Here is a 25,635-nt window from a genome sequence, read left to right as displayed (position 1 = left end):
GCGATGACCTCAGCTATTTATCGGCTCATAAACTTCCCACTTTATTATTATTAGTGGTGTTTAGTGACTGTTAGTTAATGATTATTTGGAAATCGCATCATGCCAACGTTTCGATCTTTATTGAGATCATCTTCAGGGCTCAAAGTGTTTATCAGTGTACATGTGTCATTATTGTGTGTCGTGTTGAGTGCCAGTGAGATATTAATGTTTTATTTTGATATTGATTGTCAGATGAAAATAGTGAAAAAAATAGTGAAATTATCAAAACAGTGAGATAAAATATCAATATCTTACTGGCACTCAACAACAACACACAATAATGACACATCTATACAGAAAACAAACACTTTTAGCCCTGAAGATGATCTCAATAAAGATCGAAACGTTGGCATGATAAAGAAAATGTTTTTCTAAAACCTACGTCACACAGACCGCATCTCACGATCTCCAAATAATAATTTATTATTACACAGTAATCTGAATACTCCCATGAAGCAATTAGTTTGGATTACTGGGTGAGCATTGTAGTCAACATTCATAATGTTGAAGGTAGGCACTCAGTAAAGAGTATAAATGAGTAAACCAATAAAATGATAATTACCATAATCATAATGGCTTTGAGAAGAAAGCTGTTCTGAGCACAGCTTATACGTAGTTACAATTTTACCGGATAATTCTCGTGCATGCATAAAACCAAAAGAGTACAGTGATATTTCTCCAATTAATGAGTAATCCGGAACCATCATAGCTACAGGCCTAAATAAGACCTGAAAACAAAAAAACAGTTAATTTTTCCTTAGAACGAAAAGGCAATAAAGATATAATATAAATGACTAATATTAAAATTACAATCTTGCCTTCAAATTATCTGGAAGTTCTGACCTTCCAGCATAACCTGGATTCATTGTGATACATATATAACAATTCTGATTCAGTTTTAAAGTTGTTCCTTCAAATTTAAATACTTCAAGTTTATTCCTGATCGCTTGCATAATGCATAAAATCTGTTGTGCTATGACAGATAAAACTTCAATATCAATACGGTTGAACTCATCAAAACAAGCCCAAGCCCCTGAAGATGCCAGTCCTTTGAAAAACTGAAAAAAAGAAACAATAGTAATGTATATAAATACAAACTTAAGTTGTGTATAAGTACAAACCTTTCCCATTGCGATATAATCAAGACCATCGGAGCAGTTGAATACGACGCATTGAACTGCAACTGCTTTAGCCAAATCTTTTGTAGTTTCTGTTTTTCCAGCACCAGCAGGTCCTTCTGGAGCACCGTTCAAATTTAAATTGTATGCTCCTACCAGGGTACGGTAACATCTGTCAGTTAGAGGTGTTATAACCAGTCTTTCTGTATTACCAAGGTACTCGTAGGCATATTTGACACTAGCATTTGTCAACTGTACAACAACACCCTTTAACCAGTAATACCTTAAACAAAACAAAAACTTGTTAAATATAAATATACATTCAAAAAACACAACTTAGTATTTATTGAAATTGCAGCTTTTATAATCTTGATATTGCATGAGTAACGTTAAAAATTAAACCCACACACAGTTTAAAAAATGATAAAATTTAATGATTATTCAGAGATCGTGAGATGCGGTCTGGTGTGACGTAGGTTTTAGAAAAACATTTTCTTTATCGTGCCAACGTTTTGATCTTTATTGAGATCATCTTCAGGGCCTGGGAGTTATAAACATTGTTTAAATTTTACAAATATGTACATGTAGGAGGTGAGAAAAAAGATGAATTTATACAATGAGAAAATTTTAGATTCAATCAAAGTATTTGTACTCACTCAAAGTGTTTTTTTCCGTTTAGATGTGTCATTCTTGTCTATCATGTGCGCCAGTGAGATATTGATGTTTTATGTTTATATATGTTGGGTTTTGAAGGGTGGGGAGGGAAGTTGGGAACAGAAAGACACTTTTATATGAGGAGTTGGCTTCTTTGTGGTGAAAGGAGCCGACAATAGGAAAAAATGGGGAATGGTTACACCAATATTTCAATAAAAATAGCACGTAAAAGTTAGCAAAAATAACAAATAAAAGCATGGTGATATTTTTAAAATTATATTGTCTTTAAGCCTTACCTTAATTGTGCAAGCCATAGGAAATCCATTATTCCTTTAACATTTTTTTCAACGAGATCCCATACAACATCTTTAGCGTGCACATCAATAACTACTAACGAACACATAGTTATTCTGTTCCGACCACTAAGATGTCCACGAACTAATTTAATAGTTCTATTTAATTGTTGCTGAAAATGAAATGAAAATGAAATTTATTCTGCAGCTTAAACCCCCCTTGAATAAATATGAATTTAATGTATTGAGAGTACTAGTAAGTTTTAAAAGATTTACAATACATTGGACCATAACCTAACCACCTTCATGTTAAAGTGTCATTGTTAAGCTTTAGTTTTCAGTATGTCTCATTTTGTAAACAACAAGATATTTTTTGAACTCCAAACATGTCAACTTTTGAGTCAATGAAATACAATTTGTGGGAAGCTTTAATTTTTTACTTCCACTTGAAGAAAAAAGCAGCTGAAAGACGCCGATTGATGTGTTGATGATTGAAGTTGTGAGTACTGGTTTATATGTGGTGATTTTTATGCAGAGGATAAGGTATTTGAAGGAATGCCAGAAAATACAGAATTGGAGGCATTATTGAACGAAGACTCTTGTCAAATGCAAAATCTTTGGGAGTGACTCAACAATCAATTTCCTTATGTCTCAAATGCTCTGTATTTGGTGGGATCAGCTAGGTATAGTATATTATGAGCTACTAAAACCGAATGAAAATATGAGGGGGGGTTGCTACCAACTACAATCGATGCATTTTAGCTGAGCACTGAAGAAAAAACGGTGGAATACGAGAAGACATGCCAAAGCGATTTTGCACAACAATGCTTGCAAACTTTTGCAGTGCCAGTCAAAAACTATTTTGAAACACTCAAATGGATATCCAACCACGACCGTCATATTCATCAGACAATACATTGTTGTCACACTTGTCTCGGTCAATAATTTATGGTCTGCAAAAACCGGTCAATTCTTTCATTCCCTCTAAATACCAATCGTTATTTCACCTTTAGTTTGTATGCTGCCAGAAAGATGGGAAAAAGTAGTAGCTAGCGATGGACGATCTTTTGAGTAATCAATTTGTTTTTGCACAATAAAGCCCCAATTTTCACAAAATATCCTTTAAAACATACCCCCAATATTCACATTCAATGATGCCTCTGATTCAAGGACGTCTATTTACAAAAAAATATACGTACAAAATGAAAACTTACTACTTTACTATGGAAATTAAAAAAAGGACAATTAAAAATTTTTGGTGTCAAGTTGTAAGGGCAAAAAGTAATCAAAGAGAAGGTGGCACAACAGAACTGATGGAAAGTAGAGAAGCACCATCCGAAAATCTGGAAGATATGGAGCTTTCAAGGCGAGGCCTGATCAAGCATGGTACAAGGTTTTTGACAGTGGGACAGATGGAAATAGGTTCGTTGTTAATTATGATAAATGGAGGGATTGTAGGTAAGGAACTAGGTCCAAACACAATATCCTAGGACTTGTCTACATTCAAGTTAAGACAGGAGCTAATTAAGTTTATGTCCTCCTACATACCTATACTATAATTTAGTTTTTAAGTCAGGAGGTGGGAATGGAAGGTAAATTTCACAAGTCATCTGCATAAAGGTACAAAATAAAGTTTTGTGAACTTACTTGCAAGTAGTTGTGATATCGTTTCATAATTTTAGGTCGACATCTAAGCAGGCAGGCGTGGCATTCGCTTGTCCAATATATCTGTGATACGCATAGAACAACTTGACCAGGCCATCTTTGAATCCAACTATTTCGCTTTACAATACTGTAATCTGCATAACTTTGGCATATGTGTGCTCGCACTGACGCCACCATTTCTTGTTCCAACTGTAAATAATTCAAAATTTACACACATTTTAAACATTTAATTTACAAACAGAGGGGGGGTATGGTTGTGGGGTCACCAATTTCAATGAAACTTTTTTAGTAACACTAGTTTGAAAAACTAACAATCAAATGGGCCTAGAATCTGAGAAATAATACAATTTTCTACTTTTGCTGTGCATGTATTTCAAAGTTATTATACAATTGATTTATTTTCTCTCTAGGATAAGTAAATAATATGCAGGATCATATTAAATGAGATTAGATATATGAAAAGATCAAAAAACAAAAGCAATGCTATGGGTAAAGTAGGTCAAGAAATTTTGGTTTTTAAAAAGCCGATTTGGATTCATTTTAAGCACCCTTTAAAACCCTTAAACATAAATTTTTGTAGCAAAAAATTTTTTTTGGGGGGTAGGATCAGCCTGGGGCAATTTCATTTTGCCACCCAAAATCCACAACTCCACTGGATTTTATCCAAATTGAACATTATGGCAACCGTTGAAAAGCTGAATTGTCCTACTTCCAGTGTATGTCAGCAAAATTTAGATTTTATATCATTATGAGTGAGAAAAATATGGATGAAATCAACAAAAACACACTGAAGATTCTAATTTATTAAATTCACTAATTTCGTGGTCCGCTTGACCAATTAAATATATTACAATTAATTCAGGTTTTTTTAGTTGAGATAAAAAAGTCAATGACACGAGCGGGATTCGAACCCACGATCTTCAGCTATATACGCCGCTGCTCTACCACTTGAGCTATCGTGACCTCGTGCCATTGACTTTTTTATCTCAACTAAAAAAACCTTAATTAATTGTAATATATTTAATTGGTCAAGCGGACCACGAAATTAGTGAATTTAATGATTTAAAATGAAGTATACTTCACTAAAGCTCTCCGTGGCCATTTCATTTGTCGTCGAGAATCCAATCCGATTACACGACATTTGAAAAATGGCAAAAAGGAGGGAAAATTCAAAAGGTGGGGTTGAGATGGGAAGTTGGTGTCCGAGTGGATCGAGGTCACGATAGCTCAAGTGGTAGAGCAGCGGCGTATCTAGCCGAAGATCGTGGGTTCGAATCCCGCTCGTGCCATTGACTTTTTTATCTCAACTAAAAAACCTTAATTAATTATAGTTCTAATTTATTGATGGAAGTTGCGTTTACGCCATTATGTATGGTTTGTAGAGTTCTAAAGTTGCGTAAAGTTCCTCTTGAACAATGAAGTCATTCCAAAGTTATCTACCCTAAAATCTAAGGCACTCGAAAGGTGAAAAATTTGAAGAATTTTTTCCCCCCAAAAATTTGTATTCAGGGTTTTTTCAGGGTGCAAAAAACAAATATCAACATTGTTTCTTTTTAAAAAAAATATTTTAACTTACTTTGCTAAGTCCTTCGCTTGCCAACCTTGCTAATATTGCTAGTTGACTTTTTAAATTAATTTATTTTTATTTTTATATACACTCTCCATCTTGGTTTTACATAAATTCCATATAAACATTCTTTTTGCATATGTTTTTGTAGAAAATAAACAGGTTTTTAAAAATAATTTTCAACGCCTTTGTTGTGCAAGTATTTCAAGGTTTCAAGTTTATATAAAACGATTTTTTTAATCTAAAATAAGTAAATGATATGCAGGTGTCATATTAAATAGGTATAAGAAAAGTTACAAAAACAAAAAGACACTATAAATAAAGTAGGCCAAAAAATTTTGCTTTTAAAGGACTTTAAGCACCCCTTAAAGCCCTTGAATCCAAATTTTTATAGCAAAAAATTGTTTTGGGGCTGCATCAGCCAAGAGTAATTTTTTTTTTCAGCCAATGTCCTGTGCTTCATTTAAAAACTAACAACTCCTTGTTTTAGCCAAAATCAATGTTATGACAACCTAAATGTACAATATTTTTAGAAGTAGTAACATCCCTTAAAATTTCATTCCAATAGATTTGATAACTAAGCAGCTTTAACACAATTTTTGGTCATTTTCTCACCTAAATTTTGTTTTCCTTGGTTATGGAGGGCCCATTAGTTGAAAACATCAGGCATGAGTCTAGTAATATTTTTTGATGTAGTGACAATAAAAAAAGTTTCATTGAACTCAAGAGACCCCCTTGGCAGCTCTTTTTTTATTGACTTTTATTTTAAAATGATTTTTTATTTTTATGTCTTGATTATAAAAAATTAATGTGTGGAAACCTTACCTGGACAAGCCATAATTCCACACTTCCTTTCGCCGCTACAGTAGAAATGGGTGTAACTAACGCCACTTCCTCTTTTTGCTGGCTGAACATTGATAAAATAAAAAGTTCCGCATTAAATGATAGAGAATGTATGCCTTCGAAACATTTCCGTAAGTGGGGTTGAACCCTAGTCGGGTTACTAGTTTCTGACAAGATTTCAAGCATTTCATCATTTGATAAAAAGAAAAACCTAAAAAAAAATTATTTTTTTAAAACCAAGAAACTTAACGTTTATATTATTAAACTGCATGACTTTGCTGATAGTTTAATTTCAGTGAGCAGGAAGAACAAAACTGAGGTATTTATATATAGTTATATATGTATTTCTAGTAATTTAAGTCATTTACCTGGGGAAGAAAATTCTTTTCAGTTCTAAATACTTTATAACACCAGCATTTATAGTTTCCAGTTTGTCTAAACATGTTTCAAAAACTTGATTTAATTCTCCAGTACCAGCAATTGTCAACACATGAGGTTCACTATTTACTTCTCTAATTACTGCATTGTATGCTCGATCAATATTCTAATACAGAAGACAATACATAGTATGCTTAGCAAATAAAAATTATTATATTACATAATACTTAATGATACATCGTCAGAATTGCTTGTATAATTACAATTAAAAAATAAAAATAGTCTTGTTTCTTAATACTTTCATTTAACTAAAATCTTTATCTTGATATAGAAAAATTATTACATGGAATAGTAATCCTTCTTCTGGCATTTGTGCTACAATATATTTGGAAGAAAATATCGGAAGTAAATAAAGCCATTGCACTTGTACTTTACTCCATTGGTCAATTGTCAAATTGACTAATTTGAGAAGTTCATACCAAGCTCGCACATCCGCTGAAAGAATAATTATATAGATTTACATACAATGATAAGAGTTTAAAAGTGCATACATATAGTTTTGAATTAAAAGCAAAATTATTTTGTTAAAATGTTGTGTACAACTTTTACATTCTTCTATGCAAAAATATTGATTTTAAAACGAGGTAAGGCTCTAAAAATAAGCTTAACAGTTTACTTAAGAAGCATGCAAAAGGGCATGTGCCCCATTAAGTATAGAAAGTAATTTAAACGTGAGTACAAAATTCAGTAAGAGGGATTGCTCCATCATAACAAGATTTAATTGCAACCATGGGTTAAGTGATTCTTTTCTATACATGATTAACCTGAGAAGAAATGATAGCTCTTTTTGTAATGAGGGTTCGCAACAGCAGAGGTCATATAAACCCTCAGGGTGCCGGTGTTTTTGAAAAAAAGCCCATTTGTAAGTATGTCTGGTTCGAACACGGGACCTTTACCTAACAGTGATGAGCGCCGTGTCAACGCCTAAACCACTGCGGCCACCAATGCCCCACAATGATATCTGTTCAATGTGTAAGAAAGACAACTGAAGAGAATTTTAAATAAAATATACATGACGAAACATGGAGAAAAACCAATAAATTACAAATATCTCTTGAGGATAAGAGACCTGGATGTTTATAAAAATATTTTGCACTTTGTATATAGCAGTGTTACAATACTTTAAAATTAAAATGTATTTATTTATTTATTTAACTGTGTGCTTTGTGTATATATTATCTATTGAGCTATTTATTTATTAATGCATTTATTGTGTATGTGTGTAATATATTTTATGACTGTGAGATGTCTTTTATGTACAAACACACACACAATCACACTATGAGCATGTGTTTGTATGTATATGTATGTGTGTCTTTTTATTTATGTATATATGTGTATATAACTTTTTTATATTTATTATATTTGGTATATTGTAGGGGTATTTATATTTATTTCATAGTTATATTTACATGTATATTTTTTCATAAAATTTGCTTGAGCTAATTGCTAACGCAAAGGCCAAAAAAACTTGTAAAAAAATTATGAACATTATAATAATAAAATATACATGTATATAAATTACTAAAATATAACGTGAACAGAAGAGGGAGAGGGAGAGGGAGGGATGGAGGGAGAGAGAGAGGGAGGGAGAGAGGGAGAGAGAGAGAGAATGTGAGTAAGTAACATAATGATAAAGATACAGCACGCGAGAAGACTTTGTCCCTCTAGTGAGGGAGTAAGTCAGTGAGAGAGTGAGTGAATGAGTGATAAAAAGTGTTAGTGAATGAATGAGTAATAGCAAGAGTGAGTAAAAAAGAGAGGGAAAACGGCTATGTGTTGAGTGCAAAGTGGTTCTTTGCAGCACCCATGGACCAAGGATAGCCCACCCACATCGCATGCTGCTTGAAGAGATTCTAGTCTATCACCCGAGCCACTTAAAAGGAAAGATTAAATGAGTCACAATTGATGAGAAATGAGACTGAGTTGAAAAAGTCTTCTTGAGTTGCTTTGTATTCATAAATAAGAGGCAGAAGAATCTGTGAGAATTTAAAAAATAACCGAAACAATCCTCAACTTGTAATAATTTTTCAGAGGAATCCCTACTAACGAATTATCCAGATGTGATATATGATCAAAACGTGTAATGTGATGTTCATAAGAAATAACCAAGTTAAAGGAGACGTTAGGTTGATAATTGACTAAAATGGGGTGTCACAAAAAGGAAAGGTGGAAAAATGAGAAAAAGTGCTAGTCTGTGGTGTATTTCATAAAGTGTAAATTAACTTATTTTTTAATAAAGTAATAAAAAAAACTAAACTTTTTTACAAATCACAAAAACCTTGTTGTCTGGAAAGTTTTTTTAGTCAAAATTAATCGCCAAACTGAACAGTTAAAGGGTATGGAAAGTTACATCATGGACTACAATGCTGTTGGGCACAACATTTTAAGGATGAAGCAGATAAAATAATTGCTTGGGTCTTAGATGGGCTTAAAGTGACACCATATGCTATTGATCATGTAGAGATGGATTAATGTCATCATTCATAAGACAACATCATCGTTAAATCAGTAGAACTCACCTTTTGAAAAATTTTCAAGTCTGCAAAAAGGTGGTATTTAGAGTACTGGAGTATTTGAACAGACCTTTAATGAATAATGCAAATAAGAAAAGGCCAAATACAGAGCCTTGTGGAACTCCATAAGTCAATGGCCAAGATGAAGAGCATATCCCGCACGTTACTACACAACTTGATTGCCTAGTACAAAGGAGAAAGACAAATGATGCCAAAGTAACAATGCCCCAAGCTCAACAGAACCAAAAGCATTTTTTAAAACAAGCAATACCATAACAGTATCCTGCTTACGGGGCCAAATACAGAACCCCATATGATTGGGGCTTGATTATGTTCAAAATGAGTACAATTATCTTCAGTCATACAAGTAAACTAGTGTTACGATTGTGGCACCTTCTAACCCCGAGTGAAAGTTACACAGAAGGTTCTTTGAATCAATATACTCTAAAATTTACCAATTTAATAAAACCTCAAAAACCTTACTCATTGGCAGAATTGGTCCAATTTGAGATACGGGGCTGTTTGTCTTTGACAAAGGCACTACTAATGCATTTTTCAATAATCAGAAGTACCAGAAGATTTATGGCAAAATTAATAATGTGATACAAGTGATGAAAAATTAGTGGAGAGAGATTCTTTTTGACTGTAGTTCATTAATATTAAACAAATAACTACTTCCTAATTGACAAAATTTTGACTGATGATTTTGTAAAATATTGTTTTTATTTTTATAATAATTACACATTATAATATTCATTGTTAAGATTGTTCATTGCTATTCTATTATAGAGCTCCTACCTTCAACAGGCCTTACAAATGCAGATCCACGCATGGAAAGCGTTCTTATTATGTGGTCGTCGAGTAACGCTTGAATCTCATCAACACTGCCTAATATATTAATATTGGTATTTCTAAAAAATGCATAAAAAAAGTAGATCAATTATACAATAATAATACATTTAATTATTGAATATCTAGAAATTAGTTATCAGTAATTCTTTAACAACCTTATGAACACCCTCAATTCCTTGTTTTGCAAAGTCTTGTTAATGTTCTCAAATTGTTTCTAAATTATGTCAAAAAATACATAATAGTGTTTGTCTTGATGTTAAATAGCTTTAAATTATTAAAAACGATAATCATTGTAATTTGTAGTATTTCAGAAGTAGAAAAATTTAAAGCCCTTCAACTTAATAAATATCGAATACAGTGCTCTCTCAGTAATCTGAACTAATATAACTCTCTCTCACTCTCCGTCTTACTCTCACTCATTCACTTACTTACTCTCTCTTCATCTCTCACTCACTTACTTTCTCACTCTCTCTCTTTCTCATTCACTCATTCAGTTACTCGCTCTCTCTCATTCTCTCTCTCTCTCTCTCTCTCTCTCTCTCTCTCTCNTCTCTCCCCTTCCACTGCAAAAAATGTTTCATTTGTTTCTTTTAAAATTCTAACGTGTCGAATTTTTTCCAGTTTGAATTTCTGCAATATTCAGATTAGGAAGAAAGCACTGTAGTACATAGCTAGTATGTAGCTTACTTATATTTCAAAATGTTAAAACGCATATTCTCCCATTCTGCTTTCATTTTTTCAAAATTTTCCCTTAACGCTACTTCTCTCACAGCTCCAACACTGATTATTTCAAATCTGAAAAAAAAATGTATGTAATAATTTTTTTATTAAAAGAGTGAAAAGTTACTTACTAAGGCTGGTTTAGTAAGAAGAAAAGAGTGGTAAATTGTTAATACAGTAGTAAGTACAGAAAATATTTTCATTTGAATAAGTTATATTTTTTATTATTTATTATGATTTTAAATAAAAATTAACATAATTGATGGAAAGTTTAACTGTTTGTTGTTTCAGACAGTCTCAAATCAAAATTATTTTCAGACAAATCCAATCAGAAAAATAAATAGACAAAATTTTATGTTCAATGATATTGCAAAGGTAAATTAAGATTAAACGAATAAAATAAAATAATTATACTTACAAATTTAGCTGTCCTTCGAGATTGTAGTCGATGAAATTTTGCAAACAGGTGCCTGCATGTGGCATCATATCGAATCCTGTTATATTTGACATTTCTTGCCAATGCATCTCACCGAGACAAGGATTGCACATAATACCGATTAAAGTAAGATGGTGCTATAATTATAAGAAATTAATTTAATGAATGTATAGGGTGATTATATACAGGAGAAATACAAAAGATTGACTTACTTTCATTTCCTTAATCGACTCTAAGCCCAAATATGTCAATTTTAGAGGGCTAGGCCACACAGTAAAATCAGGATCATCCACTTGCCCTTTAAATCGTTTTGGATAATTATCAAGTATTTGCATCTTACATGTAGATTTGTACTGCTTATGAAACAGTGTGATTGTTCTGAAAAAAAAGTCCTAACTAATTATTGTGCAGAGAAAATTATCAACAAATATTCTTAGATATTTCATGCTTTTGTTTGACTAAAACAATAAATCTTTCTCTTTCTCAACAGGTACCTTTCAGTACCTATAGCATCTACAGGAAACATTAGTTTTTCTTGCTCAAGTAGAAAACTTAGAGATATTAAAGCAGAACATGCCCTCTGTTGGTGAAAACAGGCCTGTACAGGCTGATTTCTATTCCTGGGACACAGCCTGAAGGATACCCACAGGAGCCCTTGATAAACCTCAAGCTTAATGAAGAGATCTATATAATAATATATTGAGCTCTAGATAATAATAATATGTTTATATATTGCAAAATAAACAAACATTGGTCGAGGTGCATTGGCTCTTAAGAAGCCGACTCATTTTAACATCAACCTTAACTTACCATTCAGTATAATAACTCGGACAACCCATACTTTTATAAAATTTACTAATGATTTTGATTGTCCTGAACTGATATTTTAATTTGAGCCATTTAAAAACTTATTTTATTTAGCTATTCTTCAGTGGGCGTAGAACTGAAATGTAATTTTTTTAGTGAGAATGAGCAGACCAAGGTGATCAGGGATAATTAAGGTTCAGACAAATATTCATAGACCAATCATAAATATCGCAACTCGATGATTTTAAATCAGAGGCTAAATATGCCTTTAAAAATTACAAAAGATTTATAGAAAAGGGAAAAAATACAAAGTTCTTTTTTCGTTTTGTTTGTCTTTACACAATTATGATTCAAATATACAAACAAAACTATACAATAAATATAAATAAATAATATATATCTTGTAAAAGTTATTAAAAATGGTAAAACTAGCAAAAATCACAATTTTCCCCCTTTTACACCGGACAAAGTTAAAGTGCTTTTCATTGATAAACCTTTCAGGTTAATTTAAAAGTCTACCTTACGGATAATGCACATTTTTAAATTAGACATCTTTTCTCATTTAGTAAATTCACTATTGCTAAGATTCACTATTAACATAAAGGCAGCTCCAGACATGCGGGTATTCGCCGAATGCCGCCGAATATTCCGGAAATGCGGCCAATTCCCGAGATGCTCATCTTTGCATTGCCAAATAGCGTGCTTACATATACACACATGCCGGTTTTGTATAACTTCCTAGTTGTTGCGGAAACAGGGAATATGTATTTTCCAAATGCCGTTGGCGTGCTCAACTTACTACAAATCGTGATGGACAACAGTGACAACATTGCTGCAGCTGCGGTTACTATTTTGTGCAGTGGCAACAAACTAATTGAAAAAATATATTTAATTTTTTTTTTTTTTTTAATTACTGCTTTATTTATAAAACAATTTATGATTTGTAAGAGAAGCTTTCCAAATTATTGGTTCTGTTTCGTAAACATAGAGGAACTCCAAAACTGTTTCATTGGGTCCTAATACGAAAAAACAATTGTTATTGTGTAAATTAAAACATCTATACTAGTTAGCAATCATTTATTATGAAAAATAAATAGTATTAAATAGAAGTATATGCTTACTGTTGATTTTGATAACAGTTGACAATAGGTTAAAGGTTTGTACAGTTATAGTTGATTCATACTATACTCGAATAGCCGAGCGTCCATCCACACTAGTCGGGATTCGGCGAAAATTTGTGCGGCATTCCACGAATATCGCATGTGTCTGGAGCCGCCTTAAGACATGCAAAAAGTATTGGATGCCCTCTCAATAGCCAAGGTAACATCTTACAAATGAAACGTTTACATCATTACTAAGAGCTATATCTGTTGTGTCAGTGTTTAGAAGGATTTTTTGAACTAAGTAAAACTAGTCTTCTGACCAAAAGCAACAACTTTAGAGTAAGAATCAGTTTGGTTTCCTCCAAGATAATTCTACAGTACTTGCGACAAAAATGAAATTCATGATGCTTTTGAAAAAGGCGAATATGCAGTTGAAACATTCTTAGATCTACAGATTTTGACAGCATATCCCATGAGATTGTGACTCAAAAATTAAAATTCTACGAAATTGATAATAAAACTTGTTCATTAATTACTACCAATTTTTCAGGTAGTATGCAATGGTTATTAAGTTATGGGCCATTTGAAAATTGGTGTTCGTAAGGGTCAATTTTAGAACCACTCCTGTTTCTGATATATGATAACAACCTGGATTGTTGCATTGCCATGAACCTTACACAGCTCTTTGCAATATAATGTTAAATTACATGTCTTTGAACAAATTATTAGAAGTAAGAACAAATAAAATAAATGCTAAAATTTTAGGAAAGCATATAGTTGCTTTTTTTTTAAACAAGTTTCTTAGATGTGGATAATATTAAAAAAAATGTTTTTTTTCTCATTCTTCATAACCTCTTTTTACAGTCCTGGGCAATGAAGGGACTCAGTATATCATCAAAGAAATTTTAAATCATTCATTAAAAATTTAATTATATCTATTTGTAGACTTCTTTAAGATTGTTTTGCTTTAAAATAGGTTGAAAATTTGGTAAATAATACTTAAATTTTTCATTCAGACCATACTGAGATCTAGATTATTTGTGTTTATAAATTACTTATATTTTTTTTCAGTACAAATTATTTTTGTTTTCCTACTTTAACTAGAGAACTTACTTTAAGAACTCTTCAATGGTATTTTCAACTTCTTCAAGTACTAATTTGTCAAACGGCCCTCTTAACCATTTTTTACGGTATCTCATCCATTTATTTAGCATTAATACTAGTCTTGTAAATGGAAAAATAATAGACTGAAAATTGAAATAATTATTATTGTCATTTGTCATTTTTAAACTTTCTTTCACTTACTTTAAGCTCATCCAATTCAGGGTAAGTTGAAGGCGGTATTTGAAATAATGACTCTTCCTTGTTGATAAAAGCAACTCTTTCATCAAACGCTTCCATCAATCTGACATTTTTTGTTAAATACTGAAAATTATTACGTTATATTACAGCTGTAACATGTTTACTACCAAATGAGTTATTGTACTGTTAATATATATATATATATATATATATATATATATATATTTTTNTTTGATAACTTTTACTCATCGTTCATGAGTATTACTACCAAGATTTTCATTATTTACAATAATAATAGTTTAGTAAATTCATATATAAGATATTTCAATCTGCAATTGTATTCAATATGCAGTTGTCCTTCTTTAGAGGATTCAAGTGAGTTCAACCAAAATTATAGGGAATTTAGCTCAAGATTAATTTTGATAGCAAATTATCTGTGGAATTTCAAATATATGTTCGCGCATTATATAAAGCAAGAAATATTCTGAAATCATCTAGCTATTTTTAGATGTCGCGAACATGTGGTTGTTTTGAGTTTGTTAATGTACTGTCAGGCATTTAGGCTGCAACCAATCCTTTGCAACCATTATTTTGTATCTGTATCCATCCATCCACATTCAAAGATATATGTCTGATTGAGCTAAGAATTCACAGGTAAGTTGATTGCCCTTTTGAAATACACTGGACGAGTTCGACAGGCAAATTGACAATACCAGCAGACAACTTCACATACACTTTTAAATTAACACTACACCATAAATAATAAAAATACAATCCACTAAATTGCCAGCATGTAGAAAGGTTTTGCCCCCCCCCCTTAACAAAAGCTACTGTATTGCAGGGCAGTGTTTTGGGTCCACTGCTGCACTTTTTAAACACAAGTGAAATCTGAGTAAAAGCCATATCTTTGCTGAAAATAGTGTTGACAAGATAACTGAACAAAAAGCTACTGAAATTTTCCAAGAAGCGTTCAATAAAATCAATTTTTGGACAAATTGAATGAAAGGAAATCAAATTTTTCTTAACCAATTAAAGTAGGTTTCTGAATTTTTTTAGTGGAAATTTGTCATCAGAATCAAAAGCTCTCTAACACTGTTTAACCTAGAAGAGAGAAAATGTTTAATTAACTAATACCTGAGAGTAATAAAATATTTTATCAAGTGTATCAAAGTTATTCAGCCCTTCCAGATATTCACTTCCATACTGTTCAAGCGCATGGTTCAATTCCTCTGTCATTCGATGTAGGCGGCTTTCCATAGCAAATCTTGATGTTTCAAACAGCTAATAGCAAAATAATTTAATTTACACTTTTGCCTTTCAAATTTACATTAAAAATAATTCTTCGTTACAATTCCATAGCACTTACGTGTGTGAATTTTTTAAAATGTCTTGGCATGGTATTGTAGATTGTTACAGTTTTAGAGATCAGTTCTATATGGTTTGGAGTCAAAATCAATAAATCGCTGAGCCTTGCAACGTTCACCATTGACAAAACGCATTTAAGCCTCAATCGCTCCATCAATATTGTCCTGCAATAGCACATGTACTTTCCTAATGCCATGAGCTCTTCAGTTGTTTTGGGAATTCTGACACATCTTTCCTTGATATCATTAAACATTTTTTGCAACCTAAAATATAAATAAAGTGGTAAAAAGATATAGCAAAGTGGCTGGTAAGATAGTAAAAAGGTATAATAAAGGCGTAATAAAGGTTTGTTGGATTCTTCATCCAACATGTGAGATTTTTAGATTGAAATGTATATTAAAGAACTTTCATTGCCTAATATTTATTTTAAAACCATCTTTATTATAGTTGAATCATTATTCAATTGTGATAATTGAAATAATTTAAATAATAAATTTAAAATAAATAATTTAAAAAAATCCCAAGGGGTGTCAGTGGCCACTGTGGCTACAGTGTTGACATGGTGCTCATCACTGTAAGGTAAAGGTCCAGCGTTTGAATCCAGAGGCCCTGAATTCAAACCCGACATACAATTTTCATTTATTTATCATACCGGTACCTCAGTTCATATAATCTTGCAGTTGAAATGCCTTGTAAAAAAACAAATCCTAAATGAAATAAACCTACTTGAAATTTTCTTCTATGTGCATAAGTATTAACTCTGTAGTGATATCATGTAACTGTGTAGCTATAACTGCTTCCAAAGATGCTTTCAAATATGTTTGATTGACCCTAAAAAATAATGCAAAATTAATCAATTGTTGAGAATTTACAAAAAATGTACCTTGTGATCCCAATATATTCAAAGTCACTCAGGTGCCTGATTTTTTTTCTTTTCTCTAAATTTTCATATATCATTTCAAATAATAAATCCATATCACCAAATGTATAAACCCCTCGATAGAATCGATGCGGGGTTATATCGGAAATTGCCATTGCTAAAAAATGATTTCTTTTTGTTAGTGTGCAAACTTAATGTAGTAATAAGTTCAAACATCAAGGTTTGTTAATTAATAAATAATTTTTACCTAATTTCCTATAAAATGAAAGAGTTGGTTCAATAATATTTCTCATGTTTTTTACAACAAGCTTCTGATAATTACGGATAGTTGCGTCTAAAAATGTATTCCTCATTGATATCTTCTCAGTTCCTTCAATTAAGTAGTACTGAGGATGAATAAATCCTTTGCCAATCATTGCAAACTGTGCATTAAAAAAAAATTTATAGAAAGAACTTTGTGTTCATTGAATATTTTCTTTAAACGATTGTATATTCAGACAAATTTTATGGTGAGTCAGTGAACTCATGATGAACCAGCACTTCATCACTTACTGAGCCTGTGAGTTCCTCACTGAAGATGGCACAAAGCTAGAACATGTTTGAGTGAAGTCAAAACTCACAAACCCAGTAAGGAAGAAAATGCCAGTTTAACATATTTACACTGCTAAAAAAAAAGTTTTACATTTTGATAATTTGATTTCTTTTTTAATTTGGCAATATTTTGGCCATATTTTTTGTTTGTTTTACTATTTTAAGAATGAACTCTAAGATGGCCAGCCTGTATCTTTTATTTTAACCCTAATAAGAACTTTTGGGATGAGCTCGGATGTTGGGTAAAATGAAGAAATAACCCCCCTACAACTTTAGCTGAGCTGAAGATATGTTAGTTGAGATTTGAGATGAAATTTCTCAAGTCATGGTTAAAGGCTTAATTATGAGCATAGAGAGGCTAGAGATTATAGCATGTAATAAGAGCAAGAGGGGGGTAATTAACCTTATTAACAAAAGAAGTTTGTTTTATAATGTTTTATGGTCTAACACAAAAGATTTTTTCTTTTTTCAATTAAATTTTTTGTTTTCAAGAGATATTTTTATTTTCACACTATCCAAATCTTTTCATAAATAAAAAAGTAAGTAAAGGAATTCCTGTAGTACAGGAGGGCTTAACGTCTAACTACCCGTTGGGTGGCATAGATAAGGGGGTCAAACTTTACAACACTTCATGCTATTCTCATTTAAAAACTATGGGCTGTGCTGGGGTTCATTCCCAGAACCACTAGTCTGGCGCAAATACATGTTGCATACCCTAACCACTCGGCCACTGCAGTCCACACTTTTAATAAATACCTGAACCATAAAAAATATAGATGTTAATATTACAGAAAAAAATACATGAAAAAATCAAAATTTCAAATTGCGCCACTTTTTTTTGCGGAGCAGTGCAGATAAATATTGTTGCACATAACAAAAATTCATAGATTTGCCTTGAAATATAAAATTAATAATTATAAAAGTTAAAAAAAATCCTTGACTACTTACTTGCCTAATGCATGCAGCATAGTACCTATATAACTTTTTAAATGATGGTGTCATAACAATTCTTCTATTGTTATATGAAGCAAACATGTGAATCATAGGTGTTCTGCAAGGATCAATAAACTTCTCAACAGCGTCTTTAATATTTTTTGTCACATACTCAAGGATCTGGGAATATAAAACATGCTTATAGAATCAGTAGTAATATAATACACAAGGAATGGAAATAAATACAGTAGAATTTAAAGAAAAAAATCAGAAGGGGAAAAAACACTTTGAAATTTGAAAAATGAATTAACATATTGACTGTGTAAGACACAACTACGTGTCATGCCAACTGTCCTTCTGACTGTGGTGTATGCACAGTTTGCATCTTCCTGTTCATACTTTTAAACTTTCTACTTCACCCGCTACACAATTCCATTTGAAATTTCTATGGCTGCCTCAAAAAGGGCAAACGAATCAATCATTGGCAATGGTCGTTTATTTTTTACTAACCGGAAGTGATTTTGTATTTTCTGTGAAAAACCACATAATTTGCCTTTCCGGGTTATTTTAATTATTATTTACTCCAGTTGTATGATTATGGAAAATAAAGGAAAAATTCTTTTGAAATTTTTTGTAGGTTGAGATGGGGAGTTGGTGTCTGAATGGATCGAAGTCCCGATAGCTCAAGTGGTTAGAGCAGCGGCGTATTGAGCCGAAGGTCGTGGGTTCGAATCCCACTCTTGACACTAACTTTTTCACTTCAACCAAAACCTTACATAAAAAGATTAATTAATTAAAAAATGTAATTTGGTCAATAGACTACTAAATATAATGGATTCTTTTGAAAGTAAATATTATTTAACTATACACTCAAATTACTTGTGTGCTGTGGGGGATGTTTTCTGATAATTTATACTAGCCATTTTATCTGATAAATTGGGTTACGCCATGGGCAACCAAAATGGCCGAGGATGCAGTCAACATATGAATCAAGTCTAAAAACATTTTGAAGTCTTACCTGGCCTTTTATAAATTGATTTAGCAGTTCCGAAAAAACACCCAACTTTTCATATGGTATTGGATGTATATGTGAATCTGATTTCAACCAACTTATTACACGTTGATACCATGATCCTAGGTCATAATAATTGAACAGCCTTATTTCACTGAGCATTTTCTTCCCTATATGTTTTATCGTATAAAATCTTTTTGTTCTGCAAAAAGTATAAAAATTGTAATAAAGCATAATTAAAAATTACTGCTTCTATGTCATATTATAAAGCTTACCTAAATATGCCTACATCAAAATATAGTACAGGCAATTCATCAAATAGAGTTGCTCTAATGTATAGGAAAACTGGGTGATAAAACATTACATTTTCTTCAACATCATGCAGCGGTTCGATGGTTTCGTGATTAAACTTTTTGCCATCACCACTAAAATACATAAACACATTTTATGTAATATTCATTGCAATTGTTTGTAAACAAAAAAAATGTTATTAATGCTGAATGTTGAGGTTTTTGATGAACGCTCCTTTGGACCCCCCCCCCAGATATTTTGGTCAAAAATGTATTAAATGTGAATCTATAAGAGCCTGGTAGTTTTCATTCATCAGAAACCTTGATAAAAATCAAAGAAAAAATGGTATTAATTTGCTCATTTAGTTCATCACATATACAATATATACAATTTGAAAATATAACTAACTAGAAAGACTTTCCTTATGGTCTACGAATGCCTGTGGGTTAAGGAAACTATAAGACTTTTCGAATAAGATTTGATTCTTAATTAGAAATAGTAAGAATAATCTCCAGAAATTTTATTATATTAAATCCAAAAGGAGTTGCTAGAATTGTTGTGCTGGTAAATTAAGTTAGTTTTTTTATTTATTATTTTGGTCTTGCCAGTCAGGATTCCATCCATCCACCATGCAGTAATGAAACACAAAACACAACTGATCATTATTTATAATGTGGCTTAAAGTTTAATGTTTTTATATATAGCCTATACATATTAGTACATATTACAAATGTGATCACAATATGTATTTTTCGCATGGTCACAGCATTAAAACTAATGCCATAGCTGCATCCAGATAACACATGCCGTCAGAAACCAGCCAATACTGACACTTAGTGTGAGGAATTAAGGGGCAAGAGAAGTCTCGAAACCAATTAAGGTAGGAAGGGAATGTGTTGATGGTCAAGACAGATTTCAGTCCTAGAAGTCTTCATAGTTGTCCAAGTCTTCTGTCAAGTTGTTGTCTTTAAATCTTGTGTGGGGATTCCATATCAGTCTGCCCTTCTAGGTATAGTCTTAAGTCTTTGACTTGACTTGAAATCAGTATCTTTTTGTTGTTAATATATTGTGGAGGGCAAGATTTTATTTTCAATGTAAGTGTCACTCAGTACATTTTTCTTCATTCAGTCTTATCCTTCACTTTTTGCACCAGTCATCGAAAAGCTAAAGGTGTTCTTGGCTATTGGAAGTAGCTTCGATAGGATTCACGCTAGAGGACAATATTTCCGTCTCTGCAGGTGGTGATGATGGAATTGGAGTGTATAGGTCAGTATAGATGAGATACAGGATGGGACCAAGAAAACTCCTTCGTGGGATGCCGGCTTGTATCGGTTAACCTCACTCAGTAGTGGTTGGTTAGGTTAAAGTTAAAGTTTAATTTTAAAGTTATTACAATTAGCTAAATATATTTTAATGATAAGCTAACATTTTCTTATTAGAATCAGAATAAATATAATTAACTTACTCCTGTTTTAATGGTTTGAATGGAAAATAAGTTTCAGTTCTTTCATGTTGAATGCTACCATATGTAGACACCTTTTGTGTCGATCTTTTGAACAAGGCATCAATGTCTGTCTGCATTTCTTCAAGAAAATCTTGAAATCTAATAGCAATCTCTGCGTTTAATGACTAAAAAACAAATACTTAGCAATGATATAGTATTCAATAAATGCTATTTGTGAATATTATAAAGAAATTCAATAGAACAAAAATCAAGCATAAATTATAAGTAGTTGATTTACAGTTAATCAAATCCAACAAACCTTCAGGCCCCGATCAAACCAAGGTGCGTGATAAAGAGCTGGTCGGCGATTCCTACTCAGCCTGTCTAGTGCAGTAACAAAAAATACTTCTTTCTTTCCAATAAAGGCATTGTGTAAAAATTTATTTACAGTAGAAGAAGGCGCTATCATTAATGCTTTCTCGCATCTAAAACATAAGATGTAAGCTTTAATCATTTGAAATAATTATGAATTTAGGTAGAAAGATGTATTTTTAAAACAGTTTATTTTAGAGGTCAAGTTTTCAAAATGCCAAAAGTCCTTTTACCCCCCTCTGTTTTTTGCAAACAAATTTAATTTACATTTTAGTAGAAGGCAAAAATCGTTTGAGTACTTACAAATGATGGTGAACTTGATTTTTGTGCAATTCATCTTTGTTTATTTTAAATAGCTGTTGCTCAAATACTTTCACACGAAAAATGTCAATGTTCACATTAGTTTCAAATTCTAATAGTTTAATAGGCTCTGGGTAGAAAAATTCAATCTTTTGTCTGTCATCTGGAAACTGTTTCATTATATTGCTGAACAGTTCATGAGGTATTTCATTTGAATCCCTGCGTCGTCTGTGTTCACATAGTGTACTCGAAATGCTGTCAGAACTTCTACTTCCAGGGGTCAGTGGTAATGAGACATCGGAGTAAACTTTGAGATGTAAATGTTCTATGTCTTGATCATAGTATTCTGAAGGATCATGGGGAGCGAATAAATCAAGTGGGATTAGTCCTTGTCTCACCGGTATCAATTTAGGCACAACACTTTTCTGTAAGGAAATATTTTCTGTTCTGCAAATGTTTGATACATTGTAACACGTTAATGCTCGTGATGTTAATTTTTCTGGCATTTTTTCATCCTTTTCTTTACCATCTTTTGAAGGATGCAACTTGCTTGATAATTTAGTCACAACTTGTTCAATTGATTTCATATTGTTGACTGCATCTATTTTCTGAGTACCTTGTGTACCTGCTAACTGCTCTGTTTGAACAGCGAGTTCCACTTTGGGATCAGGAGTTGCAGGATGGGTTATGGAAGGAGTTACGGTGTAACTTTTATTAATAAATTGTACACTCTCATGCTTATTGCTTCTTATTATCGAATCGTCTTTGGGGGTGAGAATTATTTTAGTTACACCAATAGATGGAAACAGTTTGTTTGGGGAATTCTTCCGACAGCCTTTTCTTCTCGTTATCCATTTTTGTCTACCGATGTTTTTGTTATTTTCAAATGGATGAACATTTCTTTCTGAAATATTGTTTAAATGTCATTGAAAAGTTTTATTAGGCTCCAACAAACTACAAAGTAATTATTTGAAATAAAAAATACAATTGTTACAGCTAATATAATAAATGGCACGGATAAGAAGAAAACACTCATTCTTTTCAACAATTTATAAAACTTCCTGAGCTCACAACTGCAGACTAAGTGTTCTATATTTATTTTCACAAACATGCCCTGTCATGAGAAACCAGACTTCAGCACATATCCTTTGTTAATGTGAAGCACAGATACGGTAGAGATCCAGTAAAGTAATTCTCACACCAAGATAAGTGCAAGAAGAGGCTCCGAGGAACGTACTTAGTTCAATTTTTGTGAAAAGATAGTTCCTTCTCACAGTAAGTTGTTTTACAACAATCCGGATTTCGAGCACTTAATGCATCATCAGGTTGAAGAAGTTCTACAGCCATGTCTCTCGATATGAATTGCAAAAGTGAACCCACCGATATGCCCGCCAGTTCCAATGAGAAGCTGGTTTTTTAATGGCACCCAATTTGAACGTGTGAAAAGCAGGAATTATAACACAAGTAAATATTATAATAGTATACCAATTATAAATTAGTGATTAAAAGTAAGAGTAAAAATTAGAATAATACCTTAATATTATTAAATTATTATAAAAATAATAACAATTAAAATAATTCATTTAATTATTTGGATGTTTAACATTATTTGTGTACGTATTTAAAATGGGAGGTAGATCAAAATCTATTTATTATTAATGCATTTATCTCCACGTTCAATTTTACATTTTTAATTTCAATTTCTCAAACCAATCTAGTTCTCTCCCTTTGTTGAAACTATGTAACACTGTTGTATTTAAATTTGAATTGAAATTATGTATTGTTTGGATTGGAAACAAAAAATTGGATACACTACATAGACGATATTTTATGCATATGGTCGAGAACATACAACAAAGAATTCCTCCAACTAATTAATTCTCTACACCGTAATATAAATTTTACATTGGAAATGAACAAAGATGGTTGTTTGAACTTTTTAGACCTAAAATTGTCCATAATAAACAACCTAATAGAAATAGACGTATATAGAAAACCCACAACTACAGACACTATGATATCCAGCGGATTCTTCCCACCCATGGTTCCAAAAGGCTGCTGGTTTCATTTGGCTCATAGACCGTATGTTAAAACTTCCATTAACACCTGCTAACTATAAAAAAGAATAAAAAACAATTAAAACCTTAGCAAAAAACAATGGGTATCTAGAAATATTTATTGATAGGTTGCTAGTTAAAAGAATAAAAAAATTGACTTTAAAAGAATCAACAATAGGACTCAGCCACCCCACCATAAATGAATCATTAGGTTTCTCTTGTTTGCCATACATTGGTGAATTACCAGAAAAAGTTAGTAAAAATTTTTAAACAAGAAGGTTTTATAATAGCTTTTAGAAGTATGGGTTCACTTAAAAACATCCTCTCATCACAACCTAAAGACAACTTGGCAAAAAGCGGGGTTTACCAACTTAATTGTAATGATTGCGACATTAAATATATAGGACAAAGCGGTAGAGAAATAAAAACAAGAGTAAAAGAACATTTGCCTAAATCGAGCAAATTTTCGGAATTTAAGGACCATCTAAAAGAAGCAAAACATAATTTCAAATTTAAATACAACAGTGTTACATAGTTTCAACAAAGGGAGAGAACTAGATTGGTTTGAGAAATTTGANGAGAGAGAGAGAGAGAGAGAGAGAGAGAGAGAGAGAGAGAAAGAGAGAGAGGGAGATGGAGAGGGGGCGAAAGAGAAAGAGTGGGGAGAGGGAGCGAGAAAGAGAGGGTAGAGGGACAGGGAGAGAGAGAGTGAGAGAGAGAGACACGAAATGAACAGGAACAGTTTAAGCAATACGAATATTTGGGAATTTCTTTTGTTCAGTGGATCTATCACTACCATTCTCTATTAAAAAATTAAATTAAGATCAGTCTAATTTTTTCTTCTGCTAAGTATGAATACTGCCTAAAAAGAAGTGAAAAAGAGGAAGAAATAATGAAGAAAATGTTAAATACATTTTACAACATCCTGATTTTTAAAGAAAAATGGACAGTGTATATATATTCTAATAGGTTTAATGTTTTGTGTTTGCAATAATAATAAAAGTTATGTTGAAATTGTTCGTTTTATACATAGTATGTATTTTTTTAACACCCTCTGTAATCCAAAATTTTAAGTAATCTAAATACACCCCTGCAACAATTAGTTCGAATTACTGAGAGAGCTCTGTTTAAAAAAATGAGTTGTTATCACCCACTACAATCTAGAATACAGTAGACTCTTGTTATCTGCAGGGGATACATACCAAGTATCACCGCAGATAATAGAAAACGCCTTAAATTTCAGACTTTGAAGCATTTTATTCAATCTCCATGTTCCCATTCTCTCCTCATTCTCACTCTACTCTAGAACTCAACTAGGAGGCAAACACGGATGAGTGAAAGCAGAGATAATAAAGAGTCTACTGTATGTTGTTAATTTAAGGCATGCATCTTTGCAAAAATAGTAAAAAATTGGTAAGAAATAAACAAATTTCATAAAACTAGTCACAACGTTGTCTATAATTTTTACTTTCTACACCTTTACAATTTTAAAAATTCTTACCCATCAAACATCATAATTTGATTGAAAGCATTGATGATTTATTTTTTCATGTTTAGTCAAAATTCTGTAAGGCTGCTTGTTAATTTTTCAATGGCTTTATTTACTATTGTCTTGTGTCTTTTAAGTTTATTAAAATACCACTTAATTTGTAGTCTATAATATTTTAAATATACTACCTTTGTCACATTCAATTCCTGGATGGTTGTTTGAATTTGGTAAGCATACTTCTTTGTAATAGGCCTTTTTATATTTTTTCTTTGATGTTTTAGTCATTATCAGTGCTCTGAAAAAAAAAAAATTTTTTTTTCATTAACACATTTTACATATTTATAGTACTTTCTTGACCCTACCATCTCTTTTAAAGAAGTAAGGCTTTGAAGAAAACTCATTTATTTTTTTATTTTTTTATTTATTTATATATTTATTTTTTATTTTTTTATTTACAGATCGAAATCCACTATAAAAAAAGACATTTTACAATAACAAAAAATATAAATGATATATGTAAAAATACAAATAATATATATAAAAAGAAT

The 25,635-nt window shown here is 31.9% G+C and overlaps 1 protein-coding gene across 2 annotated transcripts in view; it reads right to left on the bottom strand.

The window, feature by feature from the left end:
- Positions 1–25,635, bottom strand: part of LOC106666864 (dynein heavy chain 12, axonemal-like) — a 55,888-nt gene that overhangs the window by 27,058 nt on the left and 3,195 nt on the right. For both annotated transcript variants that reach the window (XM_014394349.2, XM_024226271.1), the window contains exons 2-27: positions 25,276–25,382; positions 21,545–22,445; positions 21,189–21,354; positions 20,891–21,054; positions 19,410–19,559; positions 19,141–19,336; positions 18,138–18,302; positions 16,846–17,020; positions 16,602–16,755; positions 16,445–16,549; positions 15,720–15,981; positions 15,488–15,634; positions 14,357–14,476; positions 14,165–14,298; positions 11,354–11,519; positions 11,124–11,278; positions 10,673–10,780; positions 9,932–10,044; positions 6,901–7,052; positions 6,548–6,723; positions 6,162–6,390; positions 3,752–3,958; positions 2,108–2,277; positions 1,161–1,440; positions 858–1,097; positions 602–767 (exon numbers count right to left, since the gene is read on the bottom strand). In XM_014394349.2, the coding sequence (XP_014249835.1) occupies positions 602–767; positions 858–1,097; positions 1,161–1,440; positions 2,108–2,277; positions 3,752–3,958; positions 6,162–6,390; positions 6,548–6,723; positions 6,901–7,052; positions 9,932–10,044; positions 10,673–10,780; positions 11,124–11,278; positions 11,354–11,519; positions 14,165–14,298; positions 14,357–14,476; positions 15,488–15,634; positions 15,720–15,981; positions 16,445–16,549; positions 16,602–16,755; positions 16,846–17,020; positions 18,138–18,302; positions 19,141–19,336; positions 19,410–19,559; positions 20,891–21,054; positions 21,189–21,354; positions 21,545–22,445; positions 25,276–25,372 (5,098 nt within the window). In that variant the 5' untranslated portion in view covers positions 25,373–25,382. The remainder of the gene's footprint in view (positions 1–601; positions 768–857; positions 1,098–1,160; positions 1,441–2,107; positions 2,278–3,751; positions 3,959–6,161; positions 6,391–6,547; positions 6,724–6,900; positions 7,053–9,931; positions 10,045–10,672; positions 10,781–11,123; positions 11,279–11,353; positions 11,520–14,164; positions 14,299–14,356; positions 14,477–15,487; positions 15,635–15,719; positions 15,982–16,444; positions 16,550–16,601; positions 16,756–16,845; positions 17,021–18,137; positions 18,303–19,140; positions 19,337–19,409; positions 19,560–20,890; positions 21,055–21,188; positions 21,355–21,544; positions 22,446–25,275; positions 25,383–25,635) is intronic.

The sequence above is a fragment of the Cimex lectularius genome, unplaced genomic scaffold (assembly GCF_000648675.2).
Source record: "Cimex lectularius strain Harlan isolate CLEC.00 unplaced genomic scaffold, Clec_2.1 scaffold115, whole genome shotgun sequence".
In the NCBI taxonomy this organism is placed as follows: domain Eukaryota; kingdom Metazoa; phylum Arthropoda; class Insecta; order Hemiptera; family Cimicidae; genus Cimex; species Cimex lectularius.
This window is presented reverse-complemented; position numbering and strand designations above follow the sequence as displayed.